Raw genomic sequence first — 19,422 nt, 5'->3', positions numbered from 1 at the left:
TATGGAGTTTTGTCCTGCAAGACCACAAAGCTGCAGTATGACTGACAGAACCAGGAACCATGAGTTGTTCCCCTGTGACGCAGATGAAAATCAAAGCTATACTCAGAACACAGCCTTGTATTCAGAGGACTGGGACAAACCAACAGGACATAACTGTGTGTCTGATGCCCAGACTCCTTAAAAATGAGGTGATCATGTGGGTTGTTTTTTAAAAAGTTTTAACAGTTTGGCCACTTGCTGACATGGATGCTGACATGGACCACACAACCCGGACAATAATCTGTATAACAATGGTTGGTTGCCCTCTCAAACCATTTCTTTCTTTCTTTGTATGACCATCAAACTTCCTGCTGTGGGGACTTACTCGGTTTTGTTGCGGGTTTTGTCTTCGCTGAGCTGCAGCAGGTTGACCACAGCCTGTCCCAGCTGTTTGTCCAGACCCACCAGGGCCCGGTGCAGGACGTGGACGTGTAGCGTGCCGTGCTCCTTGCCTCCTCCGCCGTCCTGATGCAGCAGCAGCGGCGGCGGGTCGAAGGCGGCCTCCTCCCTCCACACCGGTGCCACGCTCTTCTCCACCACCGAGGTCTGAGACTTCTCCTTGCCCACTTGCATGACCGCGTACGCATCGTTCGTGCCGCTCTTCCCCTTCACCCTGAGGCCTCTGGCTTGCTGTACCGTTACCTGGACGCTTGTGAGACACCACTGCTGATCCGCCAGAGACATTCCGACACCACTCGTCGCTGGATTAACACCGCACAGGAATTAAAGTCAGGGACAAAACGCGGTAAAAGTCTACCAATCGGTTCAGGGTAGAGACTGAGCAGGAGCGGGGAAAAGTTTTTCCCGTGAGCTTCAATGTGTTTGAGGAAACAGCTGATTGGTTGTGGTTACCACCGAGAGGGGTCCTTGGTTTAAACGAGACACGCCCCCAGATTAACAGATTACACAAAACGAATTTGACACACTGCTTGGCCCATTGACACCACAACAACCATTTACTGGAGCCAACGTGCCCCACCTGCTCCTTGTTGACACCTGTCAGAGTGCATCAGCATCACAGCAGCTACATTCAAGAGAGGACTGGACTGGCTGATTGATTTGGGTACTAACTAAAATTGACAGTTTTTAATCATCACAAGTCCCTTAGTTGGTTAAATATTTTTATTTAAGACATGTTCTTATGTATAGTCACAGTTCCATCTCTTCTTACTTTAACATCTTCCTGATCTAGGTCTGAAGACATGAGACCTCTGCTCCAATTGTCACATGGAGAGAGGACAGGATACCTGACAAGCCTGTGACAGGTGATAGGGTTCATACGGTTGGGTCCAGTTTCACATGCAGCTCCAGTTTGAATCTTAATCAGGCTGCAGTGCCAGTGTCTGCGTGGATTTCAGATGGGTTGAATGTTCAGTGTGATGGAGAGGTGATTCCAAGCATTTATCTCAATGCATGCTGAGATAAACCCTCCATTCCTATGAGCCTGAGCAGGATAAGATGGGAATGGAAAAAGTATCTATACTGCTGCTGCTTTGTATGTGTGTTACTCACTCCACAATATGCAACATGGATGTCTGAACCCTGACTCCTGCTGTTGAAGAAAGGGAACAAAATGAACACATTTTATTAATTTCCCATGCCTCACTCTAAGACGGACTTTCCTAACAACCTGAGACAAACAAATCTAAAAACCTACGTTATTATGGCTTACATTGTGTAACAGGCCTGAAAATGTTTTATCTTACTTTCGCTGCTTCCTGGTGCCCAGCAAAGATTAAGGCGAAGACACATATAGAGCCTTGAGCCAATTAGCAACATGACGCACAATTGTTGGCACTGCTACTGTCTGGCAGTGATGTAACAATAGTAGTAGTACTAGGCACTGAACATGGTCGCAGCTTTACTGATGGCTGTGCACCTGCTAAAAGAATCTCTGAAATCATTTTTGAAGTTTTTACAAAGAGGTCAGTGTTTTATTTCAACATACAACAAGCTCACATGGCAGTAAAAATGAGGCAGGGGAATCTGGGTCACTGAAGGACTTTGGTCTGTGAACAATTAGCTTAAAGACAAACTGACCTATTAGCATTTGTATGTCTCTAAATATTTGAGCTTCCTGTACTGTAAGTGTAACCATTCTCCTAATTTCACATCATACAAAAAATGTAAATAAATATAGATTTTACACCACTAAAAATTAAATATCAAATTATAAAAATACGTTTCTATCACTGAGTCTGGTAAAAATGACGGTTACAGTAGGATTTAACACATTTCTACTTCTGATAATTAACATTTCAACAATTAACAAAAATAGAAATGATTTCAATGTGTGAGATATAAGAGTTTGTATTTATAACGTCACACGTTCACTGTGTCCTCATTGTCCTTTTGTTAACTCTGGATTGCTTTTATCCTCTTCTTGATTTTTATCCTCCAAATGTGTGTCGTGACTTTGGTCCCCCTCTTCCTGCTCACCTACAAGAACTTTACTGTAAAGTTTCTGCTGTTCTTCTTTAAAAGCGTCTTTCACTTTTGCTCGTTTCAGACCTCCATCCCTAAGAGCACACAGGAAAGAAAGGAAAACAGTATCAAACCTGATCTACTAGTCTGAAGAAGAGCACTAGCTTGGAACTTCACTTGTGGATATGCCAATGAATTGCACTTTAGGGAGCAACTGTACAGTGTGCCGACCTTTGTTTATGTTTTTATTGCTGTCTTCTATTGGTCCAGCCTCTGCCTTCAACAGTATTTGGATGTACGCTATGTTTTGTGTGACTGCTCTATATGAATTGTGTTTTTTCTAAAAAATGTTCCCCAACATTTGAGGTTTGACAGGCATTCTCATCATCTTGTTGCACTCTTCTTCTGCAATGGTGTAATGGCACCTGACTGGAGAATTAAAGGCACATACTATTTATCTTGATGAACCAACGTCTAATGTTCACATAACATCAGTGGATGAAGACGCACAGAAATCGTATTTCCTTTTGCAGATTTTTTGAAAATTCATTTGAAATGCATTTGGATGGAAACTTGGCTAATGACTCACCAAATGAGATCCACCAATCCTCCTTGTGCAGCTATGGCTGCTTTCACTCTGTTGGCAAACTGCACCGCATCCTCCCCTTCCTACACAAGGACAATAAAACAGAACAGGCTAAGATTAGGTGGAAAAAAGTACTCCGGCAGATAGAATAAACTTCGTAAGGTTGAGTTAACGAGCTTCACCTCTCTGTTCATAGGCGGCAGGTACCAAACGCTGCAGACAACGGCCCAACTGCTCATCATCCTCAGCAGATAATTCACCAAGCCAAACTTACTGCTGTTCCAGAAAGCATCGCCAAACCGAGGATCATACTGCGAGATGGACATGAAGCCATATCAAGCGTAGGTAAGAGCAAAATGAGTAGAGAGGAGGAAAAAGACTAAAACATGTCCTACCTTAATGGCAACTGGATAGACTGTGCAGTCAATTTCAAAGCTGCCCTTTTTGAACATCATCACTGATGTGTTGTTGATGCAAGTACCTGTTGAAGACACAGTGTGGAGCTCTTATCGACTCTAAACAACAGATGTTACGTGCTCCGCTCTACAGGTGTGCAGAATTATATCATCATACACACCCTCAGGGAAGATCAGGATGGGCTGTTTAGTTTTGTCAGCAACATGATCACTTAGCCTAAAATGACAAAGCAAGTGATCAATATATATATATATATATTATATATATATTATATATATATATATTATATATATATTATATATATATATATTATATATATACGTATATATATATTCTAAAGAATCTTACCTAGAGTTCAAGACAAATGACATTCAATCTAAACTGCTACTATTATAGCAACAACCAAAACCAAATCATTATATGAAATTCCTACTCCACAGTCTATGTCAAGTTGAAATATCACTAAAGCAAAGAGTGAGGAGTAATATTTTAGACTATGGTCACTGTCAACTTCATTGTTTGATGGCAGCCATATATACATACTGATGAGTCAGAAACTGAGAAAACATTGGGCTTTCAGTTAAGATTTCTGACTGTTTGATGTAATATAATTTGATTGACCAGTCTATGACAAAAACATATTTCTATTATGTGTACAAAACTGTTGTACCTTGTGTTTTGAGTCAAAATGTAATAAAAATGTCTAAGCCAAAATCAAATGTTTTAATCACAACTTCATACAAACCAAATCTAAACTATGTGCAGATTCTTGACACCCATTCACAATAAGACAAATAAAGACATTTACAGGAATATATTGTGTATTATAATTCAAAACATACTGAGCTGAACATCTTAAATGATAAGTGGTTGCACAGCAGTGGGACTGACTGCAACGCCAACACTGAGAAGATGCATTGTTACCTTTTGGCCACTAGGTGTCTGTCTTTGACTTCTGATCTTTCAAACCAGATATGAGGAGAGGATTTGACCATCGCTCGCTGGATCATTCCCATCAAGCCTCCATGCACCTGGCCAACCTGAGGGACCAGTTAGACTCAAGTTCAGTTCAGAAACAACGTCTCTACTCATCTGTAGTTTGTCATAATCATTCATTCTTATGAACACACACTCAAGAAAATGTTCAGAGACACACAAACATTTCTACCATCGAGTAGCAGCCATCATTGGCCAAGATGATGACATCAATGGGCGTTGTGTGATTAGACACACAGATACCACCAGTCTTTGGTTTGTTCTCTCTGAAATCAATCAAGTTAGTTTGAGACACAGACACACAACTTGGTGACGTGCAACTACACATCACACACACTTCAATGCTTGTCACTATGCTCTTTGAAATGGAGAGATTTGCAAAAAGCTGTTAATCTGTGAATACTACCGTTCTGATAATTATAATGAATTCAACATTAAACATACCTGTTATGATAGGTGATGATTGCTGTGAGGGCTGTCACACAGATGCGGTAACACATCAGATGAACCTTCTCAGTCAGGTAGAACCTTAACCTGAAGACATACAAAATAATGCCACAGTAGTTACTGCAGTCCCCTTAGGACGGATACTTCAAGGGCCCTTGGCTCATGCTTGAACTGTGATGAGAATTGTGGGAAACTTACTCTCTATTTGGTAAAAAGCCAACCAAAGCAGTCAAGACAAGAAGTAGACTAATGCCAGTGACAGCCAGAGTAACCCTGCAGAAAAAAAAGAAGATATAGCTGGATCAAAGACCGAACTAGTTGTTCACACAGCTTTCGTAAGATGAGATGAATCGTACTGCCCCGGCAACATAACCCGCATGCTGAGCGTGCTGCTCTGACCTGAGAGGCAGCAGGACGCCATAGCGGATGAGGACTCCCAGGCCCCACAGGACAGTGAGTCTCTTACTGATATGATGGAAGTTGTAGTTGCTTCTAGTCAGCAAGTTCCAGGTCTCCAGTTCCTGGGCCGAAAAGCGCTTCGTCACCTCGTCATCCAAGATGCTCTCCGCACCTCTCCGGCAGAAGTAGAAGATGTCCGCCATCTCAAACTCCGGCTCTGAGGGAAGACAGCTGGCGGAACCTCGAAGCTCCTGGATCTCCTGCTGCAAGGACGATGGTTGTTCTTTGGCTATGATTCCTACAATGAGAACGAAAAGTAGAAAGACATACATTTGAGTTAATGGTCAAAATAATACAGGTACAGTACAGTAAGCATTCATGACTGAGAAATATCTAAATAGTACTTGTTTACCATTGCTACATGGTTTATAGAGTTGCTGATTCTTCTCCTTTGCTTCCTTCTCCATTCGTGAGGTTGCCCACTAATTTTAAAGAAAAAAAAACATTTAGATAGTTTAGAAAGCAAAATTGCTAAATTGCAGACGAGCAGCAATGGAGTTGGCAGTAATAAGCACTGCAGAGTGACAGCTCTGCAACAGTGAACATCTTTTCCTGCAAAGAAATTGTAGACACATTCAACACCATTCAGGTCCAGTTTCAATTTCAAACCCGTTGTCAGAGTTACTCAAGCATAAATAGATCACAGTTTTGACCCAGTACACTACATAGACACACTCTCAAGTACTCACAGACCTGCTGCATGAAGCTTAGATGATTGACACTACCAAAGGTTTACTAGCTTTTACAAGATAATGAAATGCAGATGTAGATAGGCCACTAAAGCCAGCCTACCAGACATAAAGCTTCCTGTTGTCCATCTGTGAACACCACACACCTGATCCCTGAAAGAGGTACCCAGAGCTAAATTAAGATAGTAAAAACCATGTGGGTGGTACAGACTAAACAGCAATACCACACATCCCATCAGTGCGCTAACGTTGCTATGATGCTGCCATGTCACAGGTGGAATATTACCATACATGAAGGCAGTGGAATACCAGCTCCATAATCCTCCACATTTAAGCTCTCTGGGTTGAAACCAAAGTCTAGTAAGTCTGATTTTTGCAAGACTCAATGCCAGAGACCTGACAAAGCAGAGAGAAAAGAAAAAGAGGATCTTTGGAGGAAAGTCATATTTGGCCGTACAACCACAGGTTTTAAGATGAATCAAGACAGCCTGCAGCTCATCCCACCCTCCGCAGAAAGTCAGTCTTGACTGACAGCTACTTCAAACTGACCAGCTTCAGGGGCTCAAACAGGGTTTTATCCAGAGCCCTGAGAACCAACTCCAGGGGGACTACTGCCTTACAACAGTTGCCTTCAACTGAAGTACAACAATCAAGAAATTAGTAAAGCAGTCAGCAATCCTGCTCAGACAACAGATATGCCCCAAAGTGTTCATCTTTAATCGTGACTACCATTATCCTGGGTGTAGAAGGGGAGTTCTGACAAAACTGTAGGACCACAGGGGAATAGCTTGTGAGGGGAACAACCTTGTGTTCTCTGTGCCATATCTCAAACTACTCCAGTAGATAAACTTCATCCCAGGAGTCTAAGCTCCCTGCAGTATCTACACTACCCCAGATGGTAGTCCCATGGCTAAAAGCCCCCCCCCCCCCCCCCCGGGGTCTGTCTCAAAAGCTCCTGAGGAAATGGAGGCAGCAACATGGCCTGTGCCTCTGTCAGTTTTCCTGAGCTGACAGAACCCGGGGGTCCCATCGACAGGGAGAGAATTTTTTTTTCTTTTTATAAAATCAGTGAGATGAACAATGCAAAAAATATTTTATGGAAGATTTACTAGGATATTTGTTTTCCGAAATGTTGTACAATGTATAATCAATAAATAAACCAACAGCATATCAATACAAAGGGCTTTGATATTGTACATTACACGGACACCAAGCTCACCTCAAAGATCTTGAGAAGGCTCCTCATGTAGAGTCTGCGGAAACCAAAAGAGACTCCAAGAACAGTTGGCACGATTATGAAGACAAACAGAAGAGTCAACCAGACATGGAGACACGTGATGGAGATGCCGAGACACCTGCACAGCAGGTCGTCAGCTGGAAATGTAAACCAATTCATGCTGCTCAACATCCGAGGAGTCACAGAGAGCAAGTAGGCTGAACACACGGCGGCGAAACCCAAACCTGTAAGGCAAGTCTTCTGGTTCGTCTGAAGCCGACCCTGGACTGTACAACAGGAGTAAATCATTGTGTACATCTGACAAAAACAGCTCAAACACTCGTAAAAAATACAAACATTATAATCCTTCCCTTTCAGGTGAATTGTTCTACATTGTGATTGACTCTAAATTACCTTTTGAGTGACATCATACTTTGCTGAGGGCCAATATGTAAGCTAGGTTTTCACCCACATAGTTTCAGTCATAAATTACTATGATATTGACATATTACTGATATAATCAAGCATCCTGGGCTACAGTTCAATACTAATACTGGTCTACTGTTGTTGGGGATCATCTGTTACTGAGGGGCATTATTGAAAGAGAGTTAAAGTGCAATACTTCCCCAAAACTGGGGTGTGTTTTCCATTCAAAGCAACTTGATTTGCTCTATGAATTCACAGATTGTTTTGTGACAGCATGCAGAACAGTTATTCCAGCTTTTCAACACTAAGTCAAAGACTGTTTTTATAAATTGACAGCCATTGCCTTATTGTAGAAAAGCTGGATGCTTTGCAGAAATTAAAATTGCACCACATTTCTGAGTTACTCGCCCACAGCTTCAGTTTAACTGTTAGCTGGCTAGTTTATGGGACCACAAAGTACTTGTAATTACCGTATAATTAACGATGATTAACGTTACGTTACAGTAAGGTTATCATTTAACGTTAGGTCAACAAGCACAGGGTTAATTAAGTGGTTAATTAACGTTACGTAGCGTTAGCTCCACTGTTATCTAACAACACTTTAACTTACACATTGTCATTAATATTCATCTAACGTTACCAACCGAATTTGAATTCGCAAATAATTTATAATTTTACATGCTTAACGTTTCATCACCTCCTAATGGGACACATTGACTTACCCTGCCGGTGTGTGTGATTGGTTATTAGGTTTCGTAACAAGCTAGCTTACCAGGGAGCTGCTAGGTATATTCTAGGTATAACTTATATAATATATTAAAGCTCACTTCGACCCGTGACTAACTGTATAATGTGTTAGCTAACGCTACTGGGTGACAGCTCTTACCGTCCTAACGCCAGTCGTCGTGTGCCGGAAGAGGATTGAGATGACAGACGGTGGTCAGGTAGTTCTCCATCTGGACAGTTCAGGCTGAAGGACATGGGACTTCTGACACTATGCTGGCGGATTTACAGGCTGTTGGCAACATGCTAGCTGCAACATGCTAGCTACAACTGCAGCCAGAGTTGTATACAGTCGTCCTGGCAACAGGTGGCCATTGAGGGCCGCTGTCACTGCACTGTAGACAGTAATCTGATTACAGCGGGATGGCCCAAAAATCAATCTGTCAAAATAGTATTAGCATCATACAATTATATTATTCTAGTGGTTAAAATGGCTGAAATAAATAAGAAAATGTGGTACCAATGGAAACCATGAAATAATAGCATTTATAATACCTCAGTTGACTCTCCTTCAGCTTACCTACAGATCAATGTGTTCACTGCCAGACTGCTACTCATGCAGAAAAGTCAAGCACAAGGAGGTTTAGGCCTATCTACTGCACCCAAATAAAATGAACAAACAATATGTACAATGTGCTTAGTTCCCTTCCTACACTCTGTACTGTACAGACTAAACAATAAGGATATTTTGATGGAGTAGATTATGGGTTTTTTTTACGAACCAAGTGTGCCAGGTTGCAAGACTCTACGGGGTCATTTTAAGTGCAGTAGATCGTCTGAATTCTGGGTTTTTTTTAGAGTGAAGATGGTCTTTGTGGTTTCTGTTAAGTAGAGAAAAGCCTGTGTGTTTATAATATTACAGAACGCTTGACAGCAAGCTTTTTGTAAAAGTCAGAATTGTATTTGTCCCCATCTTTATTTTTTATGAGCCTCATTCTACATTTCAAGAAATTCTTAATTTTTAAAAACCACGCTCATTTTAGCTTTAAAAACATCACAGACTTGATTCTGTCTCAACTACAGACTTTGATGGATTAACTTCATTTTCCCCATCAAGCGAGGGTCAAGTTTATTTTGATCTTCAGATGAGGTTTCCTTAAAAAGGTTCACCCCGAAATTTAATGTGGAGGCATCAGTAGCTCAGTTCGTAGGGGCCTGAAAGAAATGCATTTTACCCAAGAGGGATTAATAAAGTGCTTATTTTCTTTAAAGGATTTACTCTACGTGTTTGTCCCCAAATGTCCACATAGAAAAAGACAAGAGTTCCCATAATCTGGCCGTCTGGACAAAATAATGTCCTCACAACACTGTTAATACATACAACACACACTACAGAAAATGCATCTGTGCTCAAGTTCAAGCTCAATAAAAACCTTTATTTTTTTATATACTCTGTTACAAATGTCAGTTATTTCTTGCATGCATAGTTTAACACTTAAGACAAGTAAAATCACAAAGTAAGATTTCCCTTGAGAAGAATATCTCAACTTTATAGCATGCATAAACCCATGTCCATTTATGAACAGTCAACCAATAATTTAGCTGCCCCAATAACCAGGAGAGGCATTTTAAGCAGCCATTTTGAAAATATAATCCAATGGATCATATTTCTAAAAAACGCTACATACACTTACTACACTGCATAAGACTCAAATAATACTTTTGTAAACTTTCTTTGGCTTTTTCATAAAGCAGCGAATGCTTCTTCTTTACAAATATAGATAATTAAGGTAAAAGAGGATACATAAATTGGTTTTAGAGTATATGTTAGGGGCAGTTTATGGAAGAGGTTGATTGTTCAATTCATTTTGAGGTATTAAAGTTAAAAGTGTAAAAGTTGTACCAAAGTGAAAATCACTTCAGGACTGTTCTGAAGACTCTGTAGACTCACAAAACCCCAAAATAAACGAGTACATTTATCAAAGCTCTCTGATGCAAATGAAAGCATTAACAGAATCTCCCTTTCATGTTTAGAATTAACGCTCTTTCATGTTTATCATCTACCATCAGTAGATGATCTGTCAAACTCTGTGTGTGTTCATGCAGAGTAATATTCAGAATTAATAAAACATATATGGAGTTCAAAAGGCCTATCGCATTCAAGATTAGCAACTCACTGTAACTAGAGAGAATTTCCAACAGGAATGTTACGCACACTGAAAATTACATATCTCACAGTATGATGGGCATAATGCTATTAAAGAAAGAAGAACTGCATCAGTGCTACATTACACATAATTACAGAACAGATATCGGCTTGCATTAAGCAGGGTAGTCTTACAGGACATAATAAACCTACAGTAGGGTTAAGAGAGAAACAACAGCATGCACAAGACACAAACACAGCTTTGACAGGATCACATGAAATATTTCCATATTGCCATATATCATATTTGTGCTTAAGATGTCCTCAGCTTTAGAGAGGAATGTGATGTATTGGTTTCGCTGCTAGTTGAAAATGTATTTTTAATTGCTACAGTTATCAGATAGTGTTTGATCAAACTAACTCAAACATCCCATTTTCCAACAGCCACATCAGCATTAAAAATGTTTTTACCAAAGGAAAATATGCGTTTTTTTTAAAAAGTCATAAATGCAGCTGTTGGTTTTGTGTATGTTCTAAGAAACAGCAGCAGCATATAATCAACAGTGTTTCTCATGGCTGTAGTCATCAGCCTTTGTGCTTCAGCATGGCAGTTTCAGGGCTGGGTTGATATGTTTTTGTTTTCTTGTTCATCGACAGTTCAGAAGTTCCAGATCCCTCTGTACTCTGTACTGGACTCTCTCCTCTTTCTCCCATACCAACAGAGAATCCATGTTGTGTTTTAACATGTCGACTCTCTGTCAGGAACTCATCGAGACATCATCCGCACAAACTCTGGGAATTAAAGAAAAGGACGAAGTGTTTTACAGAGCTTTAGTTAAAAAAGTTTTCAATGAAATGTGTCACAGTTCAGTCATCCAGCCATCAGTAATTTCCCATTGATCCTGCCTCTGCCCCACTCAACTCAGCCACGCCCACCTCGTCAGTTCACTCCACTCACCTGTGCACACAGCTGCCTCGCATCACATGCAATCAGCCCAGCATATAGTCACCAGCTCCACACTCACTCCTTTGCCAGATTGTTCTTTGCCATGCAAGTCTTTCCAGCGTTCTCCTGCCTGTCTTTCCGGTACCGACCTCGCCTGTCCCTGATTCCCTGCTTCATCTGCCTCCTGGTTATTCGACCTAGCCTTCCGTCCCTGACCAAGAACTTTGCCTCTCCTCTCCTGATTCCTGTTTGCCGGTTTCTAAACCGTTTGCCTGTCTGCCGGAGTCTAAGTAAAACGTTGAACTTTTTACCTCTGTCTTCTGAGTCCTTTGTACTGCAATTGGGTCCATACACCACCCGTTACAGAAATGTGTGATGCAGCTAAAGTACATTTGTCAGGTGTACACAAGCACAACCCAGGTCAAGGTCTCAAAAATCATATTAGTCATGCTCACCATGACCTACATGCATTCTAGCACTCCAAAAGAAACACTTTTTTCCCGAGCTTGTTCAATCAAATGCTTGGACATTATTGCTGACTGATTTCATAAGTAATGCAGGGGAAACGTGAAATTGTTTTGATGTAAGTGTAATTGTGCTACTGAGAACAGCAGCCCTTTTTTGACATTTTCATCCCTGAAAGCCTGTGCATCTTTTTCTCTGTGGGTAATCTATGAGGTGCCATAATCCCTTGGTATGGAGATAATCTGACAGCAACCTTCTGCCTTCATCCCCTCACCTCACCATCAGCATGGTATTGGAATATCAGCACACGTGTTAGTATTTTACTTTGAACTTTGTGTGTGTTTAAGAGAGAGAGGCAGAATGATGGAAATAAAAAGACACCAACGGTAAAAAGGTTTTGTGTAGGCATGTATGATTCCCAGGCTCTGCACAGTGAAATGTGTTATGCTGTGTGAATTGCTAAGCATGGTGTCACACACAGCTTAGGACTCTTTACCTTCAAAGTCTACATGCCCGTCTCCGTTGAGGTCGATGTCTCGTAGGATGTCCTCCAGGTCTCTGTGTCCGACCTGAAAAAATCAGGTTGTGGGGAAGGTGTGAACGTCCACGACACAAACTCAGGCAAGATACTCAAGCAGTAACAGACGAGATTCAGACAGACACCATGATTGATGGACAGCAACAAACAGGAGGACAGACTCTCCCAGCAGCTCTGTACCTGTTGTCCTAAAAGTTTTTTCATCGCTTCTCGAAGTTCTGCTGTGCTGATCTGGCCGTCACCATTAGTGTCAAACTGAGAATGATGAGAGAAACAGAGACAAATGAAAAATGATTACCTAAAACTAGCAGAACATCCTTAAGATTATTGTAATTTTGTATGTACATAAAGACTTTTGATAACAGTCAACAACAATGCTGTTATCAAACTCAGTTTTCTACTTTGTGAGCTTCTCTCCATGTCTTTCCTCACCTCCTTGAATGCATCCCTCAGCTCTTTCACCCCGATCATGTCTGCCGTTTCAGCCAGAAGTTTGGGCCCCATAAGTTCAACAAAGTCCTCAAAGTCAACATGTCCTCCCACTGTTGGACAGATTGAAAAGAGGAAGCTGAATTAACCTTCAGTGTATATCTTACAGACAAAAGTAGTGATGCTGAATCCTAAGCACTGATTTTAAAGTGTCTGTAGTATTGAACCCAAACCTGCAGTGATGACATGCACAACTGATTCTAAATGTTTGTTGGAGGAATGGGGGAAGAGAAAATACATAAGAGACATGCAAACATAGACACAGACACAGTTTTACTTACAATTCATGTTGATCTGCTGACTCAGTTCTATTAGCTCCATCTCTGTTGGCATGTAGCCCATAGTTCTCATGCAGTTCCCCAGGTCTTTACAGCCGATAAACCCATCTTTGTCTTTGTCAAACTCCTTGAATGCCTCACGCAACTCTGAGAGTGAGGGAGACGGGGTTTGAATGTTATAAAGATGTGAACATTATTTGAGAATATTGTAAAATATTTGTTGTCCCTGAAATGTGCCATACCATCCATTTCTTCTGGCCTCAACTCTCGGTCCTGTGAAGGATCACACTGCAAAGTTAGGATCCAAACACTACGGCTATTTTCAAAATGATGCCACTACGCAGCATTCCTTACACAATAGGAGGCTGCACAATAATAAGTAACTGCAGGTATGTGCAGCAGAGTGCCAAGAGTCAGCATGTTTCCTTCCAGCCAGAGAGGAAGAGCTCATCAGTGAGATCACCTGCTGAAGAAAAACATGCACACTCTTGGCACTCTATGACACCCTGTTTAAAAATAATCGGATAGAAGTATAGTAGCAGAAACAGGATAAAATATAGCAGAGACAATGGAAAGCAACAGTTTCTTTAATTTGAGGTCCACTGAATTAAAATGACCCAATCTCAACCCCTACATCCATTACGAACAGCCATGGGAGAGCTTGTCATCAGAACCGTCAGTAAAACAGCGGTCGTCTACACTGAGGATTTCAACATCCCTGTTTTCTTTAATAACAAGACCTTAACGCATGTTGTTGTCACAGCTGGAATTATACAAAGAGAGAAAATTGTAACGTAAGGCGCATTTCTGCCATCACCATGACCCGGCTTTAGTAATACTCCATGCTGATACAAATGTCCACCAATGCTTATGAGTAATCCAGCCTCATGCATAACACATAGACACACACACACACACACACACACACACACACACACACACACACAGCCTTGCATTCATCATTCTTGCTATCAAGAGGAAAGATTTCACATTCTAAAAATGCCATCTTCTCATTTCCGCTGCGTTTATTTACATGCTGTTAGTGCTGAGGTTACAGTGAGAGGTGATTACTGCACTCATTCACCTCATGTTGCTGTTATTGTGGGTGTACTGTGTTGTGTGCTAATCTCTTGGCATGCACATGATATTGTCTGGACTTACGTACAGCCTGCCGGCTCTCAGCGAAGCCCTTGCGTAGAAAGATGCACGCAGGCCCCAGTACGTTGTGCATAGTGGCTCCGTTCTGGGCCAGGGCCACTAGCGGCTCAAGGTAGGCCCCCCCAGATCCCCCCTCCTCAGAGGACTGCACTGCTTTGTAGTTCTTCTTTTGGTCCTGGGGCAGCATCCGAGGCGGGGGGCCAGACATGGGAGCAGGGGCAAAGACAGGGGTTGAGACTGTGACTCAAGACTGTGGCAGCATCGAGTCAACAAGGAGCCAACAAGGAGGGGGGATGAAGGGGGTGACAGACATATGTCTGTCAATCGAGAGTCATGCAGTCATAGAGAAGTGTAGTCAGGTCAGTCATAGAGAAGCACCTCAGTCAGTGGGAAGCGGTTGTAATTTCATGACAAGAGCAACTGATGCCATCCATGAATCTGCCCTGCAGGTCACAATCCTGCACTGTGACGCAGAGGGCATCACGTATTACAGACAATGCCAATGGGGAAGTTAACTGCATAGCAAAAATACAATGCATATGTCCCACTTACAGCCTCACAAAACAGCTCCTTAATCTTCAACTGCACATTTTGTTGCCAACCTTGTGATTAAAGGACAACCCAATCCATCCCCTAAGCTACAGCCACACTAACCGTCACCAAAGTCATTGCCGAGATCAGGGAAAACAGCAACGTCACAACAATGTCAGACGTGGCGAGAAACACACGCACTCGTCATAGAAGTTTTCAAGAAACCAGCCAGATTAGCCAAATTTATGAAGGTGATGAGTAAAATCATAACCCAACCACATGTTGTAAACATTCATTCCAATTACACCAACTGGTTGACATAATTACCATAGTGGAGTGGACACAGTTTTCCTGTGCATTGAGTGATTATTACCACATTTCAGGCGCACTCACGCACTGGTTTTTATCTCCCAATGAAGTGGTTTAGATTATCTGACTGCTCATGTTTCTTGCCCCATCTGACCCATCTCCACACTGACTCTGGTGAGATAATAGTAACATTATCATAACCGATAGCAATGATGGCCAGAACTAAAAATAAGACCAACGTTGTAATAAACTGAAAAAATGCTCTAATGCCCAATTTGTCGATGGTAAGAAACAACAGAGTCCACATGAGTACACATTTAACTGACAGCATTATGATTCTAACTAATGACACAGTCTAAATGTGTTGGTAGTAATATGGTAGCGCTGTGTCTGAAGGTAGAGGAATCAAAGGAATGATGCAGTGTATTTATAATCAACAAGACTGGGATAGTTATTTGAATTTCTGTTTTTTTGTGTGCACATTACAGAATAATGGTGTTGTCCAGAAGATGAGGCTAAAGTTCAGCCACTCATTTCATTATAATCACCCATTAGACCACTAACCAGGGGGCAAAAAGAGTTCTCACAGCAGTCATCCCAATTACAGAGAAAGCTACAGGTTAATTGAAAAACGGCAATCACTGCTCACCAGTGGACAAAACAAGCCCTTTCTAAATAAAGCCAAATGAAGTCCAACCATTGCTCTGGCTAATATTTGAATTAGAGAGAGCAGTGGCCTGATCTCAATGCAGAACACATGTTCTTTTACCATCTACTTCGGCAGCAACATCTCTTGCTTATAAAACATGAAAATGTTGTCAAGTCTTCAATTACTGCCGTGTAACATTAAACTCAGTTGAGGAAAATCCAGCTAAAAGCGAGTGGAGTGGACTCACTGTCACAGCGAATTACCAAGGCACCATTTTTGCTGCTGCTTCAAATCTCACAGACATAAGCTACCCGTCTACAGATGCTTTTACAGTCCCCATATGACACATTTACATGCATGCATAGCAAAAAATGAATATGCAAGCATACTAAATGCAAATATACAATGTATAATACTCTCTACAAATGACCTTCACACTCCATCTGTTACCATGCCAGTTCTAATGCCAGTTCATGCATTCCTACAGTCCCCACCACAGGAACGGATGCCCACTGGGTAATCTGACCAAGTGATGCATGGAGCTAGGCTGTCTGAGGGTATATCGTGCCAGAAAAACTACTATGAAGCCACGCGCTTGCAGTTATATAACCCCCCCAAAAAAGAAAAACTTCTCCACCACTCCAACCTATTTAGCACAGATGGCATCAACAGTTGCTTGTCATATCGTGCTTTCTCAAGGATGTGCAGCTGCTGATCTTAAGAAAACCTATTTGTGGGACCGTCTGCCTGCTACACTGAGAGTCTATACAAGCATACGCTGATACGATGAGGACAGCTGATGCAAGAGATGTATTGTACAGATGAAGGTCATCGTCTTGAGCCTTTATAGAAATGGTTCTGAATGTTCTTCCCTCGTTCGTCAACTGCGCACTTGTGTTGTCATCTAAAAGGCTCATTGCCAGTGGTACGTTTGATCTAATAGAATCTGGCAGTAAAAAGAGAACACCTGTTTGCAACATTTACACTGACTGGTCACATCCCGCAGGTGCAGGTTCAACAGCTTAAAAATCTTCCGCTGGCTGGTAAGGTTGCATCGCCGTGCAATTTGACCCGACTCTAATCTTCGGTGACATGATCCACATTTACCAACTACACCTCAGCCAACAGGTCGAGCACAAGCAGCACTAACCAACTCCTCTGACCTTTGTCTAAAAGGCTAAAATGGGTTTCTAGGGAATGCGGACATGGACTAACGACCACAGAGGGAACTTGTATCTAACAAAAAGATATATTAGAAAACAAAATAATTATTAGCGCTGCCCTAAACATGCAAAATGAGTTTTCCACAGAGTCACAGTTGATAATAAAGAGTGTAAATTCCTAAAATTGTCTGAAACTACAGTATAAAACACAAGCTTTATCTTGAAAAACTATTTAATTATTCTTCCATGTGCTTGGACTCCAGCAACACAAAACACAGGGACACTCAGTCAGACAGTACAAATAGCTTTTGATCAAGTTGGGGACACACCATGAGACAAACATGCACCAGTCAAGGGGATTTAAGGAGACCACAGCAGACCTTACCTTCTTGGTGAAAATTTTAAGCGACTTTACAGAGTTGCCCATTGCAAAGAAAAATCCTTCTTGTTTTATGTTTTCTCTCTAACCGTGTCTGTGTTAGTGTGGCTGTATGTAAGTGTATGCATGTGTGTTTGCATTTGTTTCCAGGCATGCATGGGAATAGGAGTGATTAGAAAGGGAAAGAGGGTTCAGAGGGTCATCGACTAATATAAGAGGACATTTGGAACAAGGCAGGGAGAGGAGCAGAGGTATCATAGGGGGTAGAGGAGGTAGGAGGGAGAGGACGAAGGAGTGTACCGGGAGAACCTACAGGCAAAGACGCCGGGAGGTACGAGGGGAGGGACACTAAAACAAAAGAGGGAATATGTAAACAAGGACAAAGGACGGATCAGAACAACACAAAAATAAGCGAGGGAGAGGAAGCATGCGTGTGATCAGAGCGAGATGCAAGCGCCAGGAGTAGAAAAAGCAAGATTGCTTATTCATTCCATCCTCTCTCCTACAGTGTCTTTCCTCCCTCCCCTCTACCCTCTCTCTCTCCCTCCCTCCCCTCTACCTCTCTCTCTCTCTCTCTCTCTCTCTCTCTCTCTCTCTCTCTCTCTCTCTCTCCATCTCTTTCTCTGTTCGTCTCTTGCCCTTTTTTACCCTCACTCTCCCTCTCTCCACAGTTTCAAACCATCAATGCGAATGTGACAGAAGAAGCTTGTTCGGACAAGCATATTACCTTCCCCTGAGCGACACGCTGGATACACCAATCCAAACATACACACACACACACACACACACACACACACACACACACACACGCACACACAGACACACACATACACACACTTGATTAAACACACACGGATGTGGGGCTGTGGAGCTAAAAATATCACACGCTCTCTATTCACCCCCTACTCTCTCATACCCACTCATCCCCCAGCATCCATCCCCCTCTCTCAATCACACACACGCACGCACGCACGCACGCACGCACGCACGCACGCACGCACGCACGCACGCACACACACACACACACACACACACACACACACACACACACACAGTGTTAGCTTCCTTAGGCTGTGAAGTGTGAAGAACACAACCGGGAGGGAAATGTGTGTGTTCAGGTCCTGAAGTAAAGTACAAACCTGAGGTACATTACAAGATTGTGCATAGTATGTATCTCACCAACAAATTTGTCTCAAGATATGTGGTTATTGAGATATAAAACCCCTCATGGATCAACTGGAAATCAAATTGTCATATACTTGAAAGCAAGAAAAGTTGACTACTTCCACCTCAGCCAAGAGTTCTTTTTTTTTCCTTTCGGGGATTTAAAGCATAAATTAAAAATGTGCAATAAACAGATGGATGGAAATGTACCTATAGTAAGAGGATCACAGGTGTAATAGTTCATGATCAGATCCGTATAAAGAGAGAGAGTTGCGTCAACAGAAGTTCAACATGCTTGATTGGTAGAAATCGGTACAAACAGAGAGACGGAACCGCGATTTTTGCAAATTAGTAGTCAATAAATGAATCAATTTATGATATTCATAAACAACATATGTATCTAGTTACATACATTTTGTCATCAAAGTAAAATGTGCCAATATTGCATGATTAGTAAGCGTAACGGCTAGAGTTACCTGCCATGTTGATTCTTTGTTAGGCTCCCTTTAAGTTCCCTTGTTTAAAGGAACAGTGTGTGAGATTTAGTGGCATCTAGTGGTGAGTTTGCAGACTGCAAGCAGCAACATACCCGTCCGTTCACCCCTCACTTTCCCAGTGTGTTGGAGAACTACAGTGGCCCTCAAGTAGGGAAAATCCTAAAGATACCTAATCCTTAGGATTTCATTAACACTAGGAGCCACTCTTATCAATATCAGGTTATTTTCATGACTAAATAATTGCTCTAAAAGACATACATATATCATTTTAAACAAATAAAATTCAGA

At 41.8% G+C, this 19,422-nt stretch overlaps 2 protein-coding genes across 7 annotated transcripts in view; both read right to left on the bottom strand.

The window, feature by feature from the left end:
• Window positions 1-1,199: 1,199 nt before the first annotated feature.
• LOC137869050 (glycerol-3-phosphate acyltransferase 4-like) lies at window positions 1,200-8,684 on the bottom strand. Of its 4 annotated transcripts, none has more exons than XM_068706151.1 (13): window positions 7,277-7,840; window positions 5,721-5,790; window positions 5,309-5,606; window positions 5,108-5,182; window positions 4,907-4,996; window positions 4,635-4,728; window positions 4,391-4,506; window positions 3,627-3,682; window positions 3,445-3,530; window positions 3,232-3,360; window positions 3,053-3,132; window positions 2,479-2,558; window positions 1,200-1,591 (listed from the first exon to the last, which is right to left on the bottom strand). In XM_068706151.1, exons 1-13 carry the CDS (start codon window positions 7,589-7,591, stop codon window positions 1,548-1,550), a joined length of 1,533 nt encoding a protein of 510 aa, XP_068562252.1. In that variant the 5' UTR covers window positions 7,592-7,840; the 3' UTR covers window positions 1,200-1,547. The 4 variants fall into 4 exon arrangements, with proteins under 4 accessions (XP_068562252.1, XP_068562254.1, XP_068562253.1 ...); XM_068706153.1 differs by lacking the exon at window positions 1,200-1,591 and adding an exon at window positions 8,586-8,684 and having other exon boundaries at window positions 1,957-2,558; window positions 7,277-7,310; XM_068706152.1 differs by lacking the exon at window positions 1,200-1,591 and adding an exon at window positions 8,586-8,649 and having other exon boundaries at window positions 1,957-2,558; window positions 7,277-7,560.
• A 1,194-nt stretch (window positions 8,685-9,878) lies between these two features.
• Window positions 9,879-19,422, bottom strand: part of cabp1b (calcium binding protein 1b) — a 38,093-nt gene continuing 28,549 nt past the window's right edge. The window contains exons 1-8 of one of the 3 annotated variants that reach the window (XM_068706156.1): window positions 17,480-17,871; window positions 14,450-14,617; window positions 13,527-13,557; window positions 13,288-13,431; window positions 12,950-13,059; window positions 12,698-12,772; window positions 12,476-12,548; window positions 9,879-11,360 (exon numbers count right to left, since the gene is read on the bottom strand). In XM_068706156.1, coding sequence (XP_068562257.1) covers window positions 11,335-11,360; window positions 12,476-12,548; window positions 12,698-12,772; window positions 12,950-13,059; window positions 13,288-13,431; window positions 13,527-13,557; window positions 14,450-14,617; window positions 17,480-17,521 — 669 coding nt within the window. In that variant the 5' untranslated portion in view covers window positions 17,522-17,871 and the 3' untranslated portion in view covers window positions 9,879-11,334. Of the gene's footprint in view, window positions 11,361-12,475; window positions 12,549-12,697; window positions 12,773-12,949; window positions 13,060-13,287; window positions 13,432-13,526; window positions 13,558-14,449; window positions 14,618-17,479; window positions 17,872-19,422 lie in introns of those variants that run through there. The other 2 variants (XM_068706154.1, XM_068706155.1) reach the window with 2 other exon arrangements.

Source organism: Cebidichthys violaceus, unplaced genomic scaffold (genome assembly GCF_023349555.1).
Source record: "Cebidichthys violaceus isolate CVI_PGR_0920_01 unplaced genomic scaffold, fCebVio1.0.p SCAF_12, whole genome shotgun sequence".
NCBI lineage: Eukaryota > Metazoa > Chordata > Actinopteri > Perciformes > Stichaeidae > Cebidichthys > Cebidichthys violaceus.
Note: the sequence above shows the minus strand (reverse complement) of the source record. Positions and strands in the feature narration are given on the sequence as shown.

Excerpts from the sequence above, each read along its gene's own strand:
- LOC137869050 (XM_068706150.1), bottom strand. The coding sequence starts at position 7,591 with ATGTACACAATGATTTACTCCTGTTGTACAGTCCAGGGTCGGCTTCAG. Across the intron at positions 5,607-5,720 it reads CTATAAACCATGTAGCAATG|GAATCATAGCCAAAGAACAA; the intron begins GTAAACAAGTAC and ends TTCTCATTGTAG. Across the intron at positions 4,507-4,634 it reads ATGATGGCTGCTACTCGATG|GTTGGCCAGGTGCATGGAGG; the intron begins GTAGAAATGTTT and ends CTGGTCCCTCAG.